The following is a 17,131-nucleotide window of genomic DNA, read 5'->3' on the forward strand; positions in this document are numbered from 1 at the left end:
GGTGAGGTGTTGCACCTGGAGTTGAAGCTAAATAGGAGAGAGAAACTAAAGACAGAAGGGAGGGGATTATAGGGAAAAAGCAGAGGAGACACAGATTTAGAGGTCCAGACGACGTCAAAGACCAGGGAAAATAGAGATCTCTGAGTTAGAAGGCTCAAAAGATTGGATACTGTATTTTAAAAGTGGGATTTTTTTTTTTTTACTTTTTTTTCTTTTACAGGTGGAACCATTCTGGTGGATAACAAGATTCTGGGTAGGGAGGGAGTGGCTGAGGTAGAATGGAGGCTGAAGCCATTTGATTTGAGGAAGTCGAGATGCCTTGAATGAGGGTGCTGGATAGGTTATATACAGGGTACCGAAATCTCCAGATGATGGCAGGCCATGCAATGAAGTGGGAGTCTAGAAACTAGCATTCAGATATTTTTGTGAATAATGAGAAGTGACAGAGAAGGTTGGAGGTTGACAGCAGGAAGAATATGAGGAAGGTAATCCAGGTGAGGGTGGAGGAGTAATGAGCTAGAAGACACATTTGGGACTAAAGAGGTTGCCAGTCCCACCTCCCAAACCTGAGTACTTGGACTGTGGTACCTCGGGAGAGCACCATGTGAGAGGGATAGAGGGAGAACAGTTCTGCGAAGAAAAAGATTAGTTTTAAGTTAAGATAAGTAGTTGGAAGAAACCTCCTGTAATGAAGTAAAAGACGCAGGAAAGATCATTGTTGGGTATCAAGTGTTCCAGCGGACACAGAAGAAAGGGCTCGAGAGGTGAGGGTGTGTGCAGGAGGTGGGCTCATGGGAGAAGGAAAAAAGATGGTCGCTGAGGCAGACATGCATAGGACATTTGTCCCAGTTTCTCAGTGCCCTTTGCCTATAGCAGAGAGCAGAGGGTGCCTCAGTCTCAAAGTCTGTACTTTGTACAAAGTCTGTACTCAAAGTCTGGTGTTTTTCAGCTCATTTAAAGGCCTCATCCTATGGTCCTCATGCATCTCGGCCCAAATATTAATATGTAGATTGCTTTGGGTAGTATTGACATTTTAACAAGATTTGTTCTTCCTATCCATTTTTTGTATGTATATCTTCAATATCTTTCATAAGCTTTCTATAGTTTTCAGTGAATAGATTTTTTCACCGCTTTGGTTAGATTTATTCCTGGATTTTATTGTTTTTGGTGCAATTGTAAATGGTATTGGTTCCTTGATTTTGCTTTCTGTTGCTTCATTATTTGGTGTATAGGAATGCAACTAATTTCTGTGCATTGATTTTATATCCTGCGACTTTGCTGAATTTATGGGTCAGTTCTAGCAGTTTTTTAGTGGAATTTTTGGGTTTTCCATATAGAGTATTATGTCATCTGAAAAGAGTGCAAGTTTGACTTCCTCCTGGCTGATTTGGATGCCTTTTATTCCTTTGTATTGTCTGACTGCTGAGGCTAAGACTTCCAATACCATGTTGAATAACAGTGGCGAGAGTGGACATCCCTGTCTTGTTCTTGATCTTAGGGGGAAAGCTCTCAGTTTTTCCCTATTGAGGATGATATTAACGATGGGTCTTTCATATATGGCTTTTATGACCTTGAGGTATGATCCTTCTATCCCTGCTTTCTTGAGGGTTTTTATCAAGAAGCAATGCTGTGTTTTGTCAAATGCTTTCTTTGCATCTATTGAGAGGATCATGTGATTCTTGTCCTTTCTGTTATTGAGGTGATGGATCACACTGATTGTTTTATGGATATTGAACCAGCCCTACTTCCCAGGTATAAAAACCACTTGGTCATGGTGAATGATTCTTTTAATGTATTGTTGGCTAGTATCTTGTTGAGGATTTTTGCACCCATGCTCATCAGGGAAATTGGTCTATAGTTCTCCTTTTTAGTGGGGTCTTTGTCTGGTTTTGGAGTCAATGTAATGCTGGCTTCATAGAAGGAGTTTGGAAGTTTTCCTTCCATTTCTATTTTTTGGAACAGCTTCAAGAGAATAGGTGTTAACTCTTCTTTAAATGTTTGGTAAAATTCCACTGGAAAGCCATTTGGCCCTGGACTCTTGTTTTTGGGAGGTTTTTTTTTTTTATTACTAATTCGATTTCTTGTTATGGATCTGTTCAAATTTTATATTTTTTCCTGTTTCAGTTTTGGTAGTTTATATGCGTCTAGGAATTTGTCCATTTCTTCCATATTGCCTATTTCATTGGCATATAACTGCTCATAATATTCCCTTATTATTGTTTATATTTTTGCTGTGTTGGTTGTAATGTCTCCTTTTTCATTCTTGATTTATTTGTTTAGGTCCGTCCTTTACTTTTTCTTTTTGATCAAACTTGCTAGGAGTTTATCAATTTTGTTAATTCTTTCAAAGAACCAGTTTCTGGTTTCATTGATCTGTTCTACTGTGGTTTTGTTTGTTTGTTTGTTTTGGTTTGTTTGGTTTTGGGTTTGGGTTTTGGTTTTGGCAGCATTGATTTCTATTTTCATCTTCATTATTTCCTGTATTCTGCTATTTTGGGATTTCATTTACTCTTCTTTTTCCAGTTTTTTAAGGTATAAGGTTAAGTTGTGTATCTGAGACCTTTCTTCTTTCTTTAGGAAGGCCTGGATTGCTATATACTTCCCTCTTATGACTGCCTTTGCTGCGTCCCAGAGGTTTTGGGCTGTGGTGTTATCATTTTCATTGGCCTCCATGTACTTTTTAAGTTCCTCTTTAACTTCTTAAACCAAAGAACTTCATTCTTTAGCAGGATGGTCTTTAGTCTCCAAGTATTTGTTACCTTTCCACATTTTTTCTTTTGGTTGATTTTGAGTTTCATAGTATTGTGGTCTGAAAATATGCACAGTATGATCTCAATATTTTTATAGCTGTTGAGGGTTGATTTGTGTCCCAGTATGTGATATATTCTGGAGAATGTTCCAAGTGCACTGGAGAAGAATGTGTATTCTGCCTCTTTAGGATGAAATATTCTGAATATATCTGTTAAGTCCATCTGGTCCAGTGTGTCATTCAAAGCCATTGTTTCCTTGTTGATTTTCTGTTTAGATGATCTGTCCATTGCTGTAAGTGGGATATTGAAGTCCCCTGCTATTATGGTATTATTATTAATGAGTTTCTTTATGTTTGTGATTAATTGAGTTATATATTTGGGTGCTTTCATGTTTGGAACATAAATGTTTACAATTGTTAGATCTTCTTGGTGGATAGACCTCTTAATTATGATATAATGCCCTTTTTCATCTCTTGTTAGAGACCTTATTTTAAAGTCTAGATTGTCTGATATAAGTATGGCTACTCTGGCTTCCTTTTGGTGAGCATTAGCATGATAGATGGTTCTTCATCCCCTTACTTTCAATCTGAAGGTGCCTTTAGGTCTAAAATGGGTCTGTTGTAAACAGCATATAGATGGATCTTGTTTTCTTATCCATTCTGTTACCCTGTGTCTTTTGATTGGAGTATTTAGTGCATTGGCATTTAGAGTGAGTACTGAAAGATATGAATTTATTGTCATTATGTTGCCTGGAAAGTTGGAATTTCTAATGGTGTTCTCTGGTCCTTTCTAATCTTTGTTGCTTTTGGTCTTTTTGTTTGTTTGTTTGTTTATTAATCTTTTCTCCCCTCAAAGAGTCCCTCTTAAAATTTCTTGCAGGGCTGGATTAGTGGTTACAAACTCTTTTAATTTTTGTTTGTCTGGGAAACTTTGTGTCTCTCCTTTTTGAATGACAGCCTTGCTGGATAAAGAATTCTTGACTGCATATTTTTCTGATTCTGCACATTGAATATATCCTGCCACTCCTTTCTGGCCTGCCAAGTTTCTGTGGATAGGTCTGTTGCAAACTTGATCTGTCTTCCCTTGTAGGTTTTTCCCCTTACTGCTTTCATGATTCTTTCCTTGCCTGAGTATTTTGTGTATTTGACAATAATATGCCTTGTTGATGGTCGGCTTTTGTTGAATCTAATGAGGGTCCTCTGTGCTTCCTGCATTTTGATGTCTCCTAAGGTTAGGAAAATTTTCCAGTATGATTTGCTCACATACCTTCTACCCTTTTTTCTCTCTTTCCATCTTCTGGGACTTCTATGATTCTGACATTATTCTTTTTTAATGAGTCACTGAGTTCTCTAATTCTTAAATCTTGCTCTTTTGCCTTAATCTCCCTCTTTTTTTCTGCTGCATTGTTCTCCATTAGTTTGTCCTCTATATTGCTGATTCACTGCTCTGCTTCATCCATTCTTGCTGACATGGCATCCATTCAAGATTAAAGCTCAGTTATAGCATTTTTTATTTCATCCTGAGTAGATTTTACTTCTTTTATCTCCAGAGAAAGGGATTCTAATCTATTTTAAATCCGCAGCTAGTATTCTTATTATTGTGACTCTAAATTCTGGTTCAGACATCTTGCTTGTATCTATGTTGATTAAGTCCGTGGCTGTCATTTCTTCCTGTTCTTTCTTTTGGGATGAATTCTTTTGTTTTGTCATTTTGAAGGTGAAAAGGAATTAATAAAGTAAAAACAAATAAAAATTTAAAAATTTAAAACAACACAAAGAAATCTAATAAGGATGCTAGATCTTTGGTGTGTTTTGGTCTAGTTGTTGCAAGGAGCTTGATTAGACAAAAAAACAAAAAAAAAAACGGGAAAGATAAGAAAGGAAATAAAGAAAAAAGAAAAAACAGAAAAAAAACGTTTGAAAATTTGAAAAAAGTGAATACGATAAAATAGAATACAATAATTGAAATAATGGAAGTAAAATAGAATTTTAAAAATTCCTGAAACTAAGAAATATAATAAAAAATTAAAGAAGAATCTTTTTAATAAAAATAGAAAATAAAAATAAATTTTTTTCTCTTTCTATGTTTAAGAATAAGAAAAGAAAAAAAAGAAAAAAAATTAAATAGATGGACCAGCAGACAGACTGAAATATGATTGAAATTACATTGATTTCCCTTAGAAGTCAAGCTATGAGTCACTTTATAGTCCGTAAACTAAATAAACAGAAAGACTTGTGATGTTCAAGAGTGCTTTTGGGCAGGGCTTCGTGTAACAGCTCTATTCTCCACTAGTTGGCGCTGCTTAGCTTACTAGAATGGATTGTTGTGGTACATGTAGACAAGTGTGTTCATGTGTGAAAGGGGTGAAAATGGCATCACCCAGCTGTTCAGTCTCTAGTATCAGAACTCCTCTCTCGCCGACTGGCAATCAAGCACCACTCCTTTGTCTCTGACTTCCATCCACTCCCTGCTTTTACACTGCTCATGACCAAGCTGTCAGGCTTCCATGTGGCACCTCCCTCCTGAGTTTTATTTCTGATGCTCTGTTTCCCAAACCCTGGCTTCTGAAGGATTGTGGCTTTGACCCATTCTAGCCCTCTGAAGGAGGGTCTGACTGAACAATGGCTTGGTGCCAGTCCTCTGCAAGGAATGTTCACAAGACTATGCCACTGCTGCTGCCCAGAGACTGCCTCTGGGTGCCAGTCTGCCCCTGAAAAAGTTTATGCAATCAAGTAGCAGCAGCATTTTAGGGATTATGGCAGATCACAACACACATCTGTCACCAGGCTTCCCTCTTAACGTCGTTGTTCCAACACCAGTGAATATGGTTGTTCTCCAGGGTCCACTAGGACCTTTGCCTTTGGGACTGCTGCACCATCTCTACCAAATCTCCCCCGAGCAGGGGCATCATATCACCAAGTCATGTGTCTCCAGGACTCCGTTGACCTTGCAGGCTGCTCCTGGGAATCTGCTCTTCCCACCGGAACATCATCAGGTAGGGAGCTGTGGAGTTTCAGACTCTGTGCTCCCCTCTTTATAGAGTCATAATGGAATTTAAACTCTCCTTTTTTGCTCAGTCCCTTGCATACTCCTCCTTTTCTCTCCAGCTTCTTTCTGGGGTGAGGGTGCTTTCCCATACTCTCCTGGTGTCTCTGTCCTCTCTCTGCAAGCAAAAACAGCTCCCTGGCTTCTTGCTCCACCAGTTCACCTCTCTGTACTGTGTACCTGCTGAATTCTGTGGCTCAGGTTGTGCAGATTGTTGTTAGTCCTCAAATCAGTTTTCCAGGTGTGCAAGATGGTTTAGTGTTGATCTGGCTGCATTTCAGGGTCAAGAGACACGGAAACTTCCATGCTGTTCCACTATCTTGGGCCCTCCGAGAAAATTCTTAATGTTGGCCACAGAGTAGATGAACTTTGTGTTGGTTTTCTAGGCCTTCCTCACTTAGAATATTCCAGATCTGACCTTTCTATCTTATGAATCCTCTTACCAAAGCCTAAAGAAAAATTAGACAGCAGTGGTGAGCTTTTGGTTTTTGTGAGCTAATTAGCAACTCCTTTTTGAACAGAACCAATGAAGGGCCTTTTAGGTACTTTGCATTCCTTCTCATGCATTAGGCATTTTGGTCTCCAATTTACAGAGAAGGCTAAGATTACTATTGGTCGCACAACTATTACATTTTGAGTGTTAGCAAAGCTGAGATTCAAACTAAGACTGTTGAAATTCAGAGCCATAGATTTTTCCCTCCATTAGAGTAGAATTGTTTTCTAGTTATGGTTTTCTTGCCTGCTAATTTCCAAGTTGCTCTAAGTGCATCATCACATCACACTCTAAGTACATCATCTACATGATAATAGATAGCCAGATATGAGATACTTTCTGTGTGGTCTTTAAGCAACTGCTGTAGCACGCAAATCAGACACTAGACTACTCTTTGAGGTATGTTGCTAAGTGCTTCCTTTAGATCTGCTTTCTTTTGAAATTTTTTTATAATTAAAATTGAAGCTATATTGGTGTAGAATTTTTTAAAATATACATCAAGTTTTAAGGCCCATTTAAATAAGACTCGATAAAACTTTAAGCAGCATTATCATGTGGGTTCTTTAGTTCCTCATATCTTTTCCTTGTTGCTGGATTTTTAAGTGCAGCTTCCCTAGAATTAGTATACCGGTCAGGTGGCCTACATTATCACAGAGGAAATACCTGTCTCACAGGGGAATGACGATGACAGGTATCTTGGTAGGATCTGCTTAGCTCATCGCTCTCGCTATAGCCTGTTTTTCTCGGGTATACTAAGACCTGTCTTTCTCAGCTATACTAAGGGGTCAGAGCTCCATAATTTCTTATGTTCTTTTTTTCTTCCCCAAAGTCTTTGGAGAGAATTATCTGGTGCAGCTGATATCCCTCCAAAATGCAGATGGTTCCTGGGATCTAGATGAAAGTCTGGCCAGGATCCTAGGTATAAATTTGAAAGACCTACAGACTGCACTCCCTGTCAAGGTAAGATTCAGAGAAGGAAAAGGAGTATGTATGTTTTGGAGGGGTTGGGGTCAGTAATGAGATTTGGGGTGATTCGTGACTCATCTGAGAAAGGAGACTATAGAAGGCCATAGACTAAATTAACTTCTCATAAATAGATGTTGAAGAGTTTTCCTGATATGTTAGAGAAGAAGGAACAAGGAACTAATAACCTAGTTGGTGGGAGTTGATGGATGACAAAGGGAAAGCAAACATCCTCTTTCACTTTATATTCCCTGTCAGTCATCTTGGTTATAATAACTAATATTTGTTGAGCAATTACTCTGTGCCAGGCACTGTGCTAAGTACTTAACATCCACTGACTTATTCATCATAATAATTAAAGTAAACCCTGTTCACATTGCTATTTTATATAGAACTATAATAATGTGTCTGAGTTTACCTAGCCAGTCAGTGGCAGAGCTGGATTCAGTTCTAGAACTGTCTTCAGTTACATTGCTACTAATTTGTAGAGGTGGCCCACAAGTTAGTAAAATTTCACTGAAGTCAGGAGAGGTGAAGTATTAATAGAGATCACTTAGTTATGTCAAATGTGTTTGAGTATGCTGATGAGGACAAATTACATTCCAGAATTCCAAGGCAACTTACCAAATCTTCTAACTGAGAAATCATTAAATATGGACAAAGGCCAAAAGCCTGAAAGACAAGTGTTGTTCTGAATTTTCAAAATGTGAAAGGTGGTGAAATAAATCTCAGGGGCGACTGGGTGGCTGAGTTACTTTGGCCTCTGGCTCTTGACTTTGGCTCAGGTCATGATCTCATGGTTTGTGAGTTCAAGCACTGCACTTACAGTGTAGAGCCTGCTTGGGATTCTCTCTCGCCTCTCTCTCCGCCCATACCCCACTTGTGTGCTCTCTCTTTCTCAAAATAAATAAACCTAAAATATTTTTTAAAAAATGATTTTAAAAAACCCTCAAAGATCCTATACCTACATCAACTAATATAGCATCCACTTGTCACATGGCTATTGAGCACTTGAAATATGGCTAATGCAAATAAGGAACCAAATTCTCAATTGAATTAAAACATGCTGTAATTGTGAAACACATGCTGATTTTAAGACTTACTATAAAAAAAGAATGTAAATATTTATCAATGATTATTTTTATATTGATTTTAAAATGATATTTTGAATGTGTTAGGTTAAATGAAACATATTAATAAAATATTGTACCTGATTATTTTTACATATAGCTACTAGGACATTTAGGATTATATGTGTGTGTGACATTTTATTTCTACTGAAATAAATAAATAAATTCCTACTGTTCTAGAACAAATAATTAAAGGGATAGTTTATAAACAGTTGGAAAAAGATATAAGAATCACGATGTTCTAACTCGGTTTTATTGGGAAACCAATGACACGTCAGACTAATGTTTTCTTCTTTGATATGGTAACTGGATCAATAAATCCAGGAAGTCAGGAGCCCTGGGGTGTCTCAATTTCAGTAAAGAATTTGAATTTTTTAAATGATGAGTACATTGATTGAGAACAAACTCATTGAAAATTCATTGCATTGAATAATGAATTTATTCAAACTTAAAACATGTTTAGAGCCACCAGGCTCTGAATTCTCTGGAGTTGATATTTTCAATGCAAATTTAGATCCAATGTTTTTCTGTTTGTAAATTTGCCAAAACTGGGAGATAGAATATTAAGAAAATTGAGATCCCAAAAGACCTTGAACAATGAGTGACTTGTAACTTTTCATGGAAAAAAAACTTATTAGGAATCAAAATACTCTTTTTGCTTCTAAATCCTGAACTATGTAGAGAATAGAAGCAAAATTACTTAAGGCTTGTTGTAACATGGAGACTTAGGGTGACTGCAAACTTCATGTGAATGAACAGATGTGATACGTGATTAGTTGAAGGCACAGGGTTGTCAGAAGAGCTGTGTTTGTTACATATTTGGGGCTGTGGTCATAGAATTTCAGAAGTACACTGACCTCCAGATATGACCGTTTAAGGAAGTGTATTTTATTTTTTATTTTTATTTTTAAAGTTTATTTATTTATTTTGAGAGAGAGAGAGCAGGGAAGGGGCAGAGAGAGAGAGAGACAGAGAGAATCCCAAGTAGGCTTTACACTGTAAGTGTTCAAAGCCTGATGCGGGCCTCGAACCTATCCACCATGCGATTATGACCTGAGCCAAAATCAAAGTCAGATGCTGAACCAACTGAGCCACCCAGGTGCTCCTAAGGAGGTATATTTTTAAAATCACTGTGATGTTTGTTTCTAGACTAAATCAAGCATGGAGATTCTTACTGATTTGACATCAGTAGTTCTCTTAAAGAAGAATGAAAGGAATTGAGAATTTTGATTTCAGGACTTGATAGCTGTTTCCAAATTTTAAAGGTCATGATCTTAAAAAACAATTTTTCTTGCTCTGTTGAGTTTAGAAACTAAAGGTGGGACCCTGGGTGAAAACTCATTTTCTTTCTTTTTGTTAAAAATTGTTTAATGCAAATCGAATCCAACAGCACATAAAAAGAATTATCCACCAAGATCAAGTGGGATTCATTCCTGGGTTACAGGGCTGGTTCCATATTTGCAAATCAATCAATGTGATACATCACACCAACAAAAGAAAAGATAAAAGCCATATGATCTTGTTGATAGATGCAGAAAAAGCATTTGACAAAATACAGCATCGCTTCTTAATAAAGACCCTTGAGAAAGTCAAGATAGAGGAACTTACTTAAACATCATAAAAGTCATCTATGACAAGCCCTCAGCTAACATCATCCCCAATGGGGAAGAACTGAGAGCTTTCTCCCTGAGATCAGGAACACGACAGGGATGTCCACTCTCACCACTGTTGTTTAACATAGTGCTGGAAGTCCTAGCATNGTAACAGGCAACCGATGGAATGGGAAAAGGTAGTTGCAAATGACTTATCAGATAAAAGGCTAGTATCCAAAATCTATAAGGAACTCACCAAACTCCACACCNAATAAACTACTAAAAAAATTTTTAATGTTTATTTTTGAGTGAGAGACAGAGTGCAAGTGGGGAGGGGACAGGGAGAGAAGGAGACACAGAATCTGAAGCAGGCTCCAGGCTCTGAGCTGTTAGCACAGAGCCCGATGTGGGGCTCAAACCCATGGACCATGAGATCATGACCTGAGCCGAAGTCAGACACTTAACCGACTGAGCCACCCAGGAACCCCTAAAACTCATATTTTGTTCTGTGGCTGGGACTTTCCTGAGTGACATGAACAGTATGACTCCAGTCCCAGCTGAGTCATTTGCTAGAAGGCCAACTTTGGGCAAATCATTTCACTTTTTTGTGAATCCATTTTCTCTCTCCAAAATGTTATTATTGGTGGGGCGCTTGGTTGGCTCAGTTTAAGTGGCTGCCTCTTGGTTTTGGCTCAGGTCATAATCTCACGGTTTTATGAGTTCAAGCCCCACATGGGGCTCTGCCCTGGCAGCACAGAGACTACTTGGGATTTCCTCTCTCTCTTTTTCTATCTCTCTCTGCCCCTCCCCCCATGCTATCTCTGTCTCTCAAAATTAATAAACTTATAAATTTTTTAAATAAAAAATGTCATTATGACATTGTCATTATGTCATTATGACAGTGAGGTAATTCCTCTTTTTTTTTCGGTTTGGCAAATATTCAAACAAAAATACATTCAATATCTTATAAAAATATAACACAGTTATGCCTGTGTCTCTCTTATCATAGCTTGGGAATCCTTGTTGGGGATGTTATAAGAGTTTTAAGCACTGCACTCATGGGTCTACTGGGTTGAAAACTCAAGACTTTTTTACTCTAAGACTCGAGATTATTGCCCTGAGTTTCAGGGCCTGGCTTTACACCTTGCAAGTAGCAGATGAGGTCTAGAAAGAGCTAAGTCATCACATGTAATAGCAGTTTTGGGCAAAGTGAGTGAGGGGCTCTTTGCATCTCTTTCAAGAGATTCCCGCTCCAACTTGGAGACTTCACGGAAGTTTCTGTCTGTTGCACAGGATGCAGACCCCTCAAGCTGGGCCACAGTTCTGGCGGTGGTTTGGCTGCATGCCATGGCTAAGCACCAAAAGTGTGAGTGGGAACTTCTGGAAAAGAAGGCCAGACTCTGGATTAACATGAATGCAGGTAGGAGTTCAATCCTAAAGCCCCATCTTCTTCCCTCTGTTGGAAGCTACCCATCTTGTCAGGTGCTGAGCCTCCAGGCCTACTAGAGGGTGACTAAGAGGGAGGCCCCATAGTCCTCTCCCTGACTATCCCGGTTCAGGCCTTTTCTGGTCTCTCACATAGTCCTTTCCTTGGCAGACTGAGGGTATAGTCTTAAATGGGGGAGGGGAAGGTAAGTGAAGAGGGAAAGGGACATGGTTGGGGACTGCGATTTGTGAGGAGATGATGTGGCATTTATTCTCCTCATCATCTCGGTACTGTACTGAATATAAGGCTGGGCTGGAGCTCTCACTTCTCGGGGGTTTCTTATCCCATGGCTGCGCAGTATTTAAAGGGTCTGAGAAGATGAAAAGGAGTCTGGGCAGTAGGAAGAGAAAAGTCAGGGGTGTTGAAGAAAGACAGGAGCGGGACTCAGGGGAGATGAGCGGGCTGGTTGAGGGGAGACTTGGGGAAGAGTATGGACTCGCATTTTGGTTCCTCAGCCCTAATTCTTGCTTTCTCCTCCCAACAGGCTCCATCAAGAAAAAGCTTGTGAAAGCTGCTATTACTTTTACCAAGTCCTCTGTGGACCCTGGCGTCTTTGGTAGCTGAGGAGACCATCCAGAGAAACAAGTGCCTTGCCCCTGCTGCTGCCCTTTCCTTTATGCTCTCCTGCTGTAGTGTGTTTTTGTCTTTTACACCTGTCCTATCAGTTTCTTGACATAAAAGTGAAGGATGCCCATCCCACCTAGCCTTTCTGTTCCAGGTTCCCTTTGGGTAGGGCGATCTGCTGCCACCCTGCATGTATGCTCAGCCAAGTGTCAATGGTCCCAGAACCTGTTCCCTTTCTTGGAGGAATTTAAAGCATTCTTAGATATTTACATTCCTCCCAGCTTTTCCAGGATGACTACATGAAAAACAGGTGATGCAGACTCCAGACAAAAGGGTACAGCACTGATGTTAGGGGATGCCTAAAGAAGAGATTTCAGTGCATTATATTTGTCTATTCCCTTTGATCTTTTTTTTTTTTTGAGAGAGAGAGGGCACAACTGAGCAAGGGGCAGAGAGAGAGAGAATCCCACAAAGGGCAAAACGGGGGAGGGGGTGGTGGGGTGAGAGAGAGAGAAGCAGGGCTCATCCGAATTGGGGCTCGAGCTCACCCATTGTGGGACTCGGACTCACGAACTGTGAGATCATGATCTGAACCAAAGTCAGATGCTTAATGACTGAGCCACCCAAGCACACCTATTTCCTTTGATCTTATATACTCATTAGGACCAGACTGCTGAGCTATCCAATTCTCTATTCTAAGATAGGACAAAGAGTAGCAAGGGAGGTTAAAAGCCAGCATCAGGATCAATATAACCTCACGATCACAAAGAAAGAGACTCCAGGGGTCCTCTGTGAAAGGTGGCACTGCTGGTGGCCTTCTTGGTTTATCCCACTTGGATTTTACTAATCAGTACTGCATGCCTTCCCTCTCATTGCCTGAGACTGGATTGAATCATACCTGTTGGAGACAGATGTTTCCCCTTGTTAAACATCTTTCTTTGTTAAGTTCATGTATTTATTTTGAGAGAGAGGGAGGGAGAGAGAGATCCCAAGCAGGCTTTGTGCCTGTGGGCCTGGCACAGGGCTTGAACCATGAGATCCTGAGCCAAAATAGAGTTGGACGCTTAACTGACTGAGCCACCCAGGTGCCTCTTAATTGTTTTACATCTTAGCAAGAAGGGAATAATGGAATCTTTAGTCCTGGCCTGAATCCATGAGACCTCTAAGTCAGGCCCTATAACCTATACTAAAGGAAAATGTGTGATACTCTGGTTTCTCTTCAGATCATATAAATCTTTCACCTTTTAAAGGAAAATGTGTGTTTAAAGGTAGCTTTGCCTGAGACCTGAGACTGGATCACTCAGCCCATGAGGAAGAAATGGGCTCCCCATGCTTGTTTCTGGCTTTATTTCCCACATACTGTGTCCTAGTGGAAACGACCCTATTTGATGCATTGTCCCCTAAAATACTATTGTATCAATATTAAAATGGCTATCTCTACACTGCACTTTCTTGGGTCTAATCTTTTGTAGATTAATTTTTTGAACTTGCATTGGTTTTCCGTTTTTTTTTATGAAAAAAAATTTTTTTTTAAATTTCTGAGAGAGAGAAAGAGACTGCGTGAGAAAGGGAGGGTCAGAGAGAGGAGATACAGAATCTGAAGCAGCCTCCAGGCTCTGAGCTAGCTAGTCAACACAGAGCCTGATACAGGGCTCAAACCCACCGACCATGAGATCATGACCAGAGCCAAAGTTGGATGCTTAACCTACTGAGCCACCCAGGTGCCCTGCACCTGCAGTAGTTTTATTATCCCTTATTTTCCCTCTCAACGTTGCTGATGCCTGCACACTGTTCACGCCAGGTCCTGTCCCCACATTTTCTATTGTAGGCTGATTTCCTGACTTACATGAAGCCAGTAAATGACACTGATCAGAAAACTACTTGTAGAATCTTGACAATATACTTAAATAGTTATGTGATAATGGACACATGACTTAACCCCCAGGAGCTTAGTATCCTTATGTGTAAAACCAGGATTACAAATTCCATTGTCACTTTCGTGTTGAATACTCAAGAATTCTGGCGATGACCTCAATATCCTCCATTCACTCACGTAGAGAATGGCCTGGACCTGAGTTCTGTTGAGCTGTTGAGTGAACCTTAGGAACATTAGCCTGACTTGCATAGTAGAGACTGATTTCCCAGGACTTTCTCCTGAGCTGGCTTATGGCTGAGTGTCACCTGTGGAACAGGGCTGTGCTATCACCTGGAAGCTTGCTAGAAATCCAGAGTTTTAGGCAACCCAAGAACTCCTGTATCGAACTCTGCCTTTTAACAAGGTCTCCAGGGAACTCATGTGCACATTCAGGATTGAGAAGTGAGGGCTTAGTCTTTATGAAATAAGCTTGTTTGTATCCATGGTTGTCATCTAGATAGGTCCTATCAATGCTGTGACAAGAGACAGCTTCCTAAACACCATGCAACTTTTAGAATCACCCTGTGCTCACAAAAAGTTAGCCCTTTACATTTATTATTGGATCATTTATTATTACATGTATTATTCCCTTCCTGTTTTCTTACCCTTCAGCTTGTGGACTAGGCTAGGGCTTGGGGACTTCTAGAGCAGAAACCAAACTGAAACAACAACAAAAGCAGTCTTAGGTTTGTCTTCTTTAAGATACAGAACCAAGTATTGTTTTAAAGTAGCGAGGTTTTATTTTCCCATTCGAGCTCATGCGATAACATGTTGTGCCAACTGTAAATTCCTCAAATTTAAACAAGTGTTGGTCTTCATAATCAACAAGTATGTTTTGGCACATTTATCAAAGCGCACTTTCAAGGCTGGTGCCACATGTTTTTGGAAAATATAAAGCACCATCTGTACTTTCAGGAACTGATGATCTGGGCAAGGAGCCCAGGAGAGAAACAGCTCGACGCCCATTGGGCATCCTCACCCTGCAGCTCTTTCCCAGCTTCAGAGACTTGGCCCCAAGGAGGATGGCAGATAGCGCTACCTTGAGATTCTCCTACTCACACTGAGCCCAGAACCTTCCAGTGCAGGTACCCTGCTACACAGAGACTTATTAATGAAACCCAGTGCCTCTTTTCCCCAGTTCCAGCATAGTTGCACTGGGATCATGTAGCACATGCTGTTCCTCTTCCAACTCAGCCATTGCTTCTTTAAAAACAGTCCATGTGCTTCTAGTATCTGATTGACTAGAGGAAAACTGAGAAAACTCTCATGCAATGAGCTAATCCCATGTACTATTTCTCCTACCAGCTTCATCAGTTTTTGCCTCATGTATTTTGATGATCTCTTCTTAGGAGTGTACACATTTAAGATTATTATATCTTCTTGGAGAATTCACCCTTCATCATTATGTAATACTATATCCTTGATGGTTTTCCTGGTTCTGAAATTTGCTTTGTCTGAAATGAGTGTAGCCACACCAGGTTTCTTTCTTTCTTATTGAATTTTTAATAAATCTTTATTTTTGAGAGAGAGAGAGAGAGAAAGAGAGAGAGAGGGAGAGAGATAATCCCAAGCAGGCTCTGTGTTATCACAAACCTGTGAGATCATGACCTCAGCTGATCAGACACTTAATCAACTGATCTCATGAACCCGTGAGATCATGACCTAAGTTGAAAACAAGAGTTGGACACTTAACCACTGAGCCACTCAGGCACCCTACACCAGCTTTCTTTTGATTAGCATTAGCATGGTGTGTGTTTCTCCATCCCTTGATTTTTAACCCTATGTACATCTTTATATTCAAAATAGATTTCCTGTAGACAGTATATACTTGGGTTTTGTTTTTTTTTTTTGCTCTGACAATCTCTGTCTTTTAATTGACATACTTATTCATATTTAAAGTAATTATTAGTATAATTGGATTTATATCTACCATGTTTAACTGTTTTCTATTTGTTGCATCACCTCGCGTCCCTTTTTTTTGGTTTGAAGTAAGCATTTTGTGTGACTTTCTTTTATCTCTACTCTTAACATATCAATTATATTCCTTTTTTTTAAATTGTTGCCCTGGAACTTGCAATATACATTTGAAACTAACCCGAAGTTCATCTTCAAATAGCACTATACCACTTTCCGTGGAGTGCAGGCACCTTATAACAGAGTTTTCTTAGCCTCCACCCACCCTCCCCACTCCCACCACTGTAGGATTGCTGCTATTCATTTCTCTTATCATATATTATGATTACCCAGGGCTTTGTTATTATTATTGCTTTAAAATTGATCTTTTAAATCAATTAAGAGAAAAGATTTATTCCACTTTATTTATTCTCCAACACTCTTTCTATTGTTAAGTTGATCTGAATTTCTGACCTATATCATTTTCCTTCTTCCTGAAGGACCCCTTGTTTCTTACAGAACAGGTGTACCCGAAATGGGTTCCTTCAATTTTTGTTTGGGAAAGTTTTTATTTCTTCACTTTTGAAGGGAAATTTTACTGGAAGAATTGTATATCTTATACTTTATTTTTTTAATTTAAATTTTAGTTATGGTGCAATATTGGTTTCAGTATATCCTATACTTAACATGTTTCAACACTTTAAATATTTCACCCCACTCATGTCTTGCTTGTATCGTTTTTGACAAGAAATCTGGTATCATTCTTCTTTTTACTCTATTTAATGGGTAAGGTGTTTCCCTCCCACGTAGACTTCTTTCAAGTTTTTCTCTTCATCTTTGGGTTTTCTTTTTATATATGTTCCCTACCCCCCCCCCCACTTTTGTAAGGATGCTATACTGTCTCTTCTAGGATATCTGTTGTTTACTAGAAGGTTTACTTTTCTTTCTTTTAAAAAGTGTTTTTAATGTTTTATTTATTTTTGAGAGAGAGGTAGAGACAGCATGAGCAGGGGAGGGTCAGAGAGAGAGGGAGACACAGAATCTGAAACAGGCTCCAGGCTCTGAGCTAGCTGTTAGCACAGAGCCCGATGTGGGGCTCGAGCCCACGAGCTGTGAGATCATGACCTGAGCCGAAGTCAGATGCTTAACCGACTGAACCACCCAGGCGCCCCTAGAAGGTTTACTTTTCTTGAACCTTGACCTACTTGTCAGCTTATCCCATAGAAATTGGATACTGTAGTTTGTTTGGCAGATGGGGCTATATCTCAGACCCCGCTAGATTAGTGATACTTCCACTAAT

The 17,131-nt window shown here is 39.5% G+C and overlaps 1 protein-coding gene across 3 annotated transcripts in view; it reads left to right on the forward strand.

The window, feature by feature from the left end:
* The window catches only part of VWA5A (von Willebrand factor A domain containing 5A), a 33,498-nt gene extending 20,028 nt beyond the window's left edge, over window positions 1-13,470 (forward strand). For 2 of the 3 annotated variants that reach the window (XM_077760285.1, XM_077760278.1), the window contains exons 15-18: window positions 5,590-5,745; window positions 7,118-7,248; window positions 11,267-11,393; window positions 11,944-13,470. In XM_077760285.1, the coding sequence (XP_077616411.1) occupies window positions 5,590-5,745; window positions 7,118-7,248; window positions 11,267-11,393; window positions 11,944-12,023 (494 nt within the window). In that variant the 3' untranslated portion in view covers window positions 12,024-13,470. The remainder of the gene's footprint in view (window positions 1-5,589; window positions 5,746-7,117; window positions 7,249-11,266; window positions 11,394-11,943) is intronic. The other variant, XM_077760292.1, reaches the window with a different exon arrangement.
* Window positions 13,471-17,131: the final 3,661 nt, after the last annotated feature.

This window comes from Crocuta crocuta, unplaced genomic scaffold (genome assembly GCF_008692635.1).
Source record: "Crocuta crocuta isolate KB4526 unplaced genomic scaffold, BGI_CrCroc_1.0 scaffold335, whole genome shotgun sequence".
In the NCBI taxonomy this organism is placed as follows: Eukaryota; Metazoa; Chordata; class Mammalia; order Carnivora; family Hyaenidae; genus Crocuta; species Crocuta crocuta.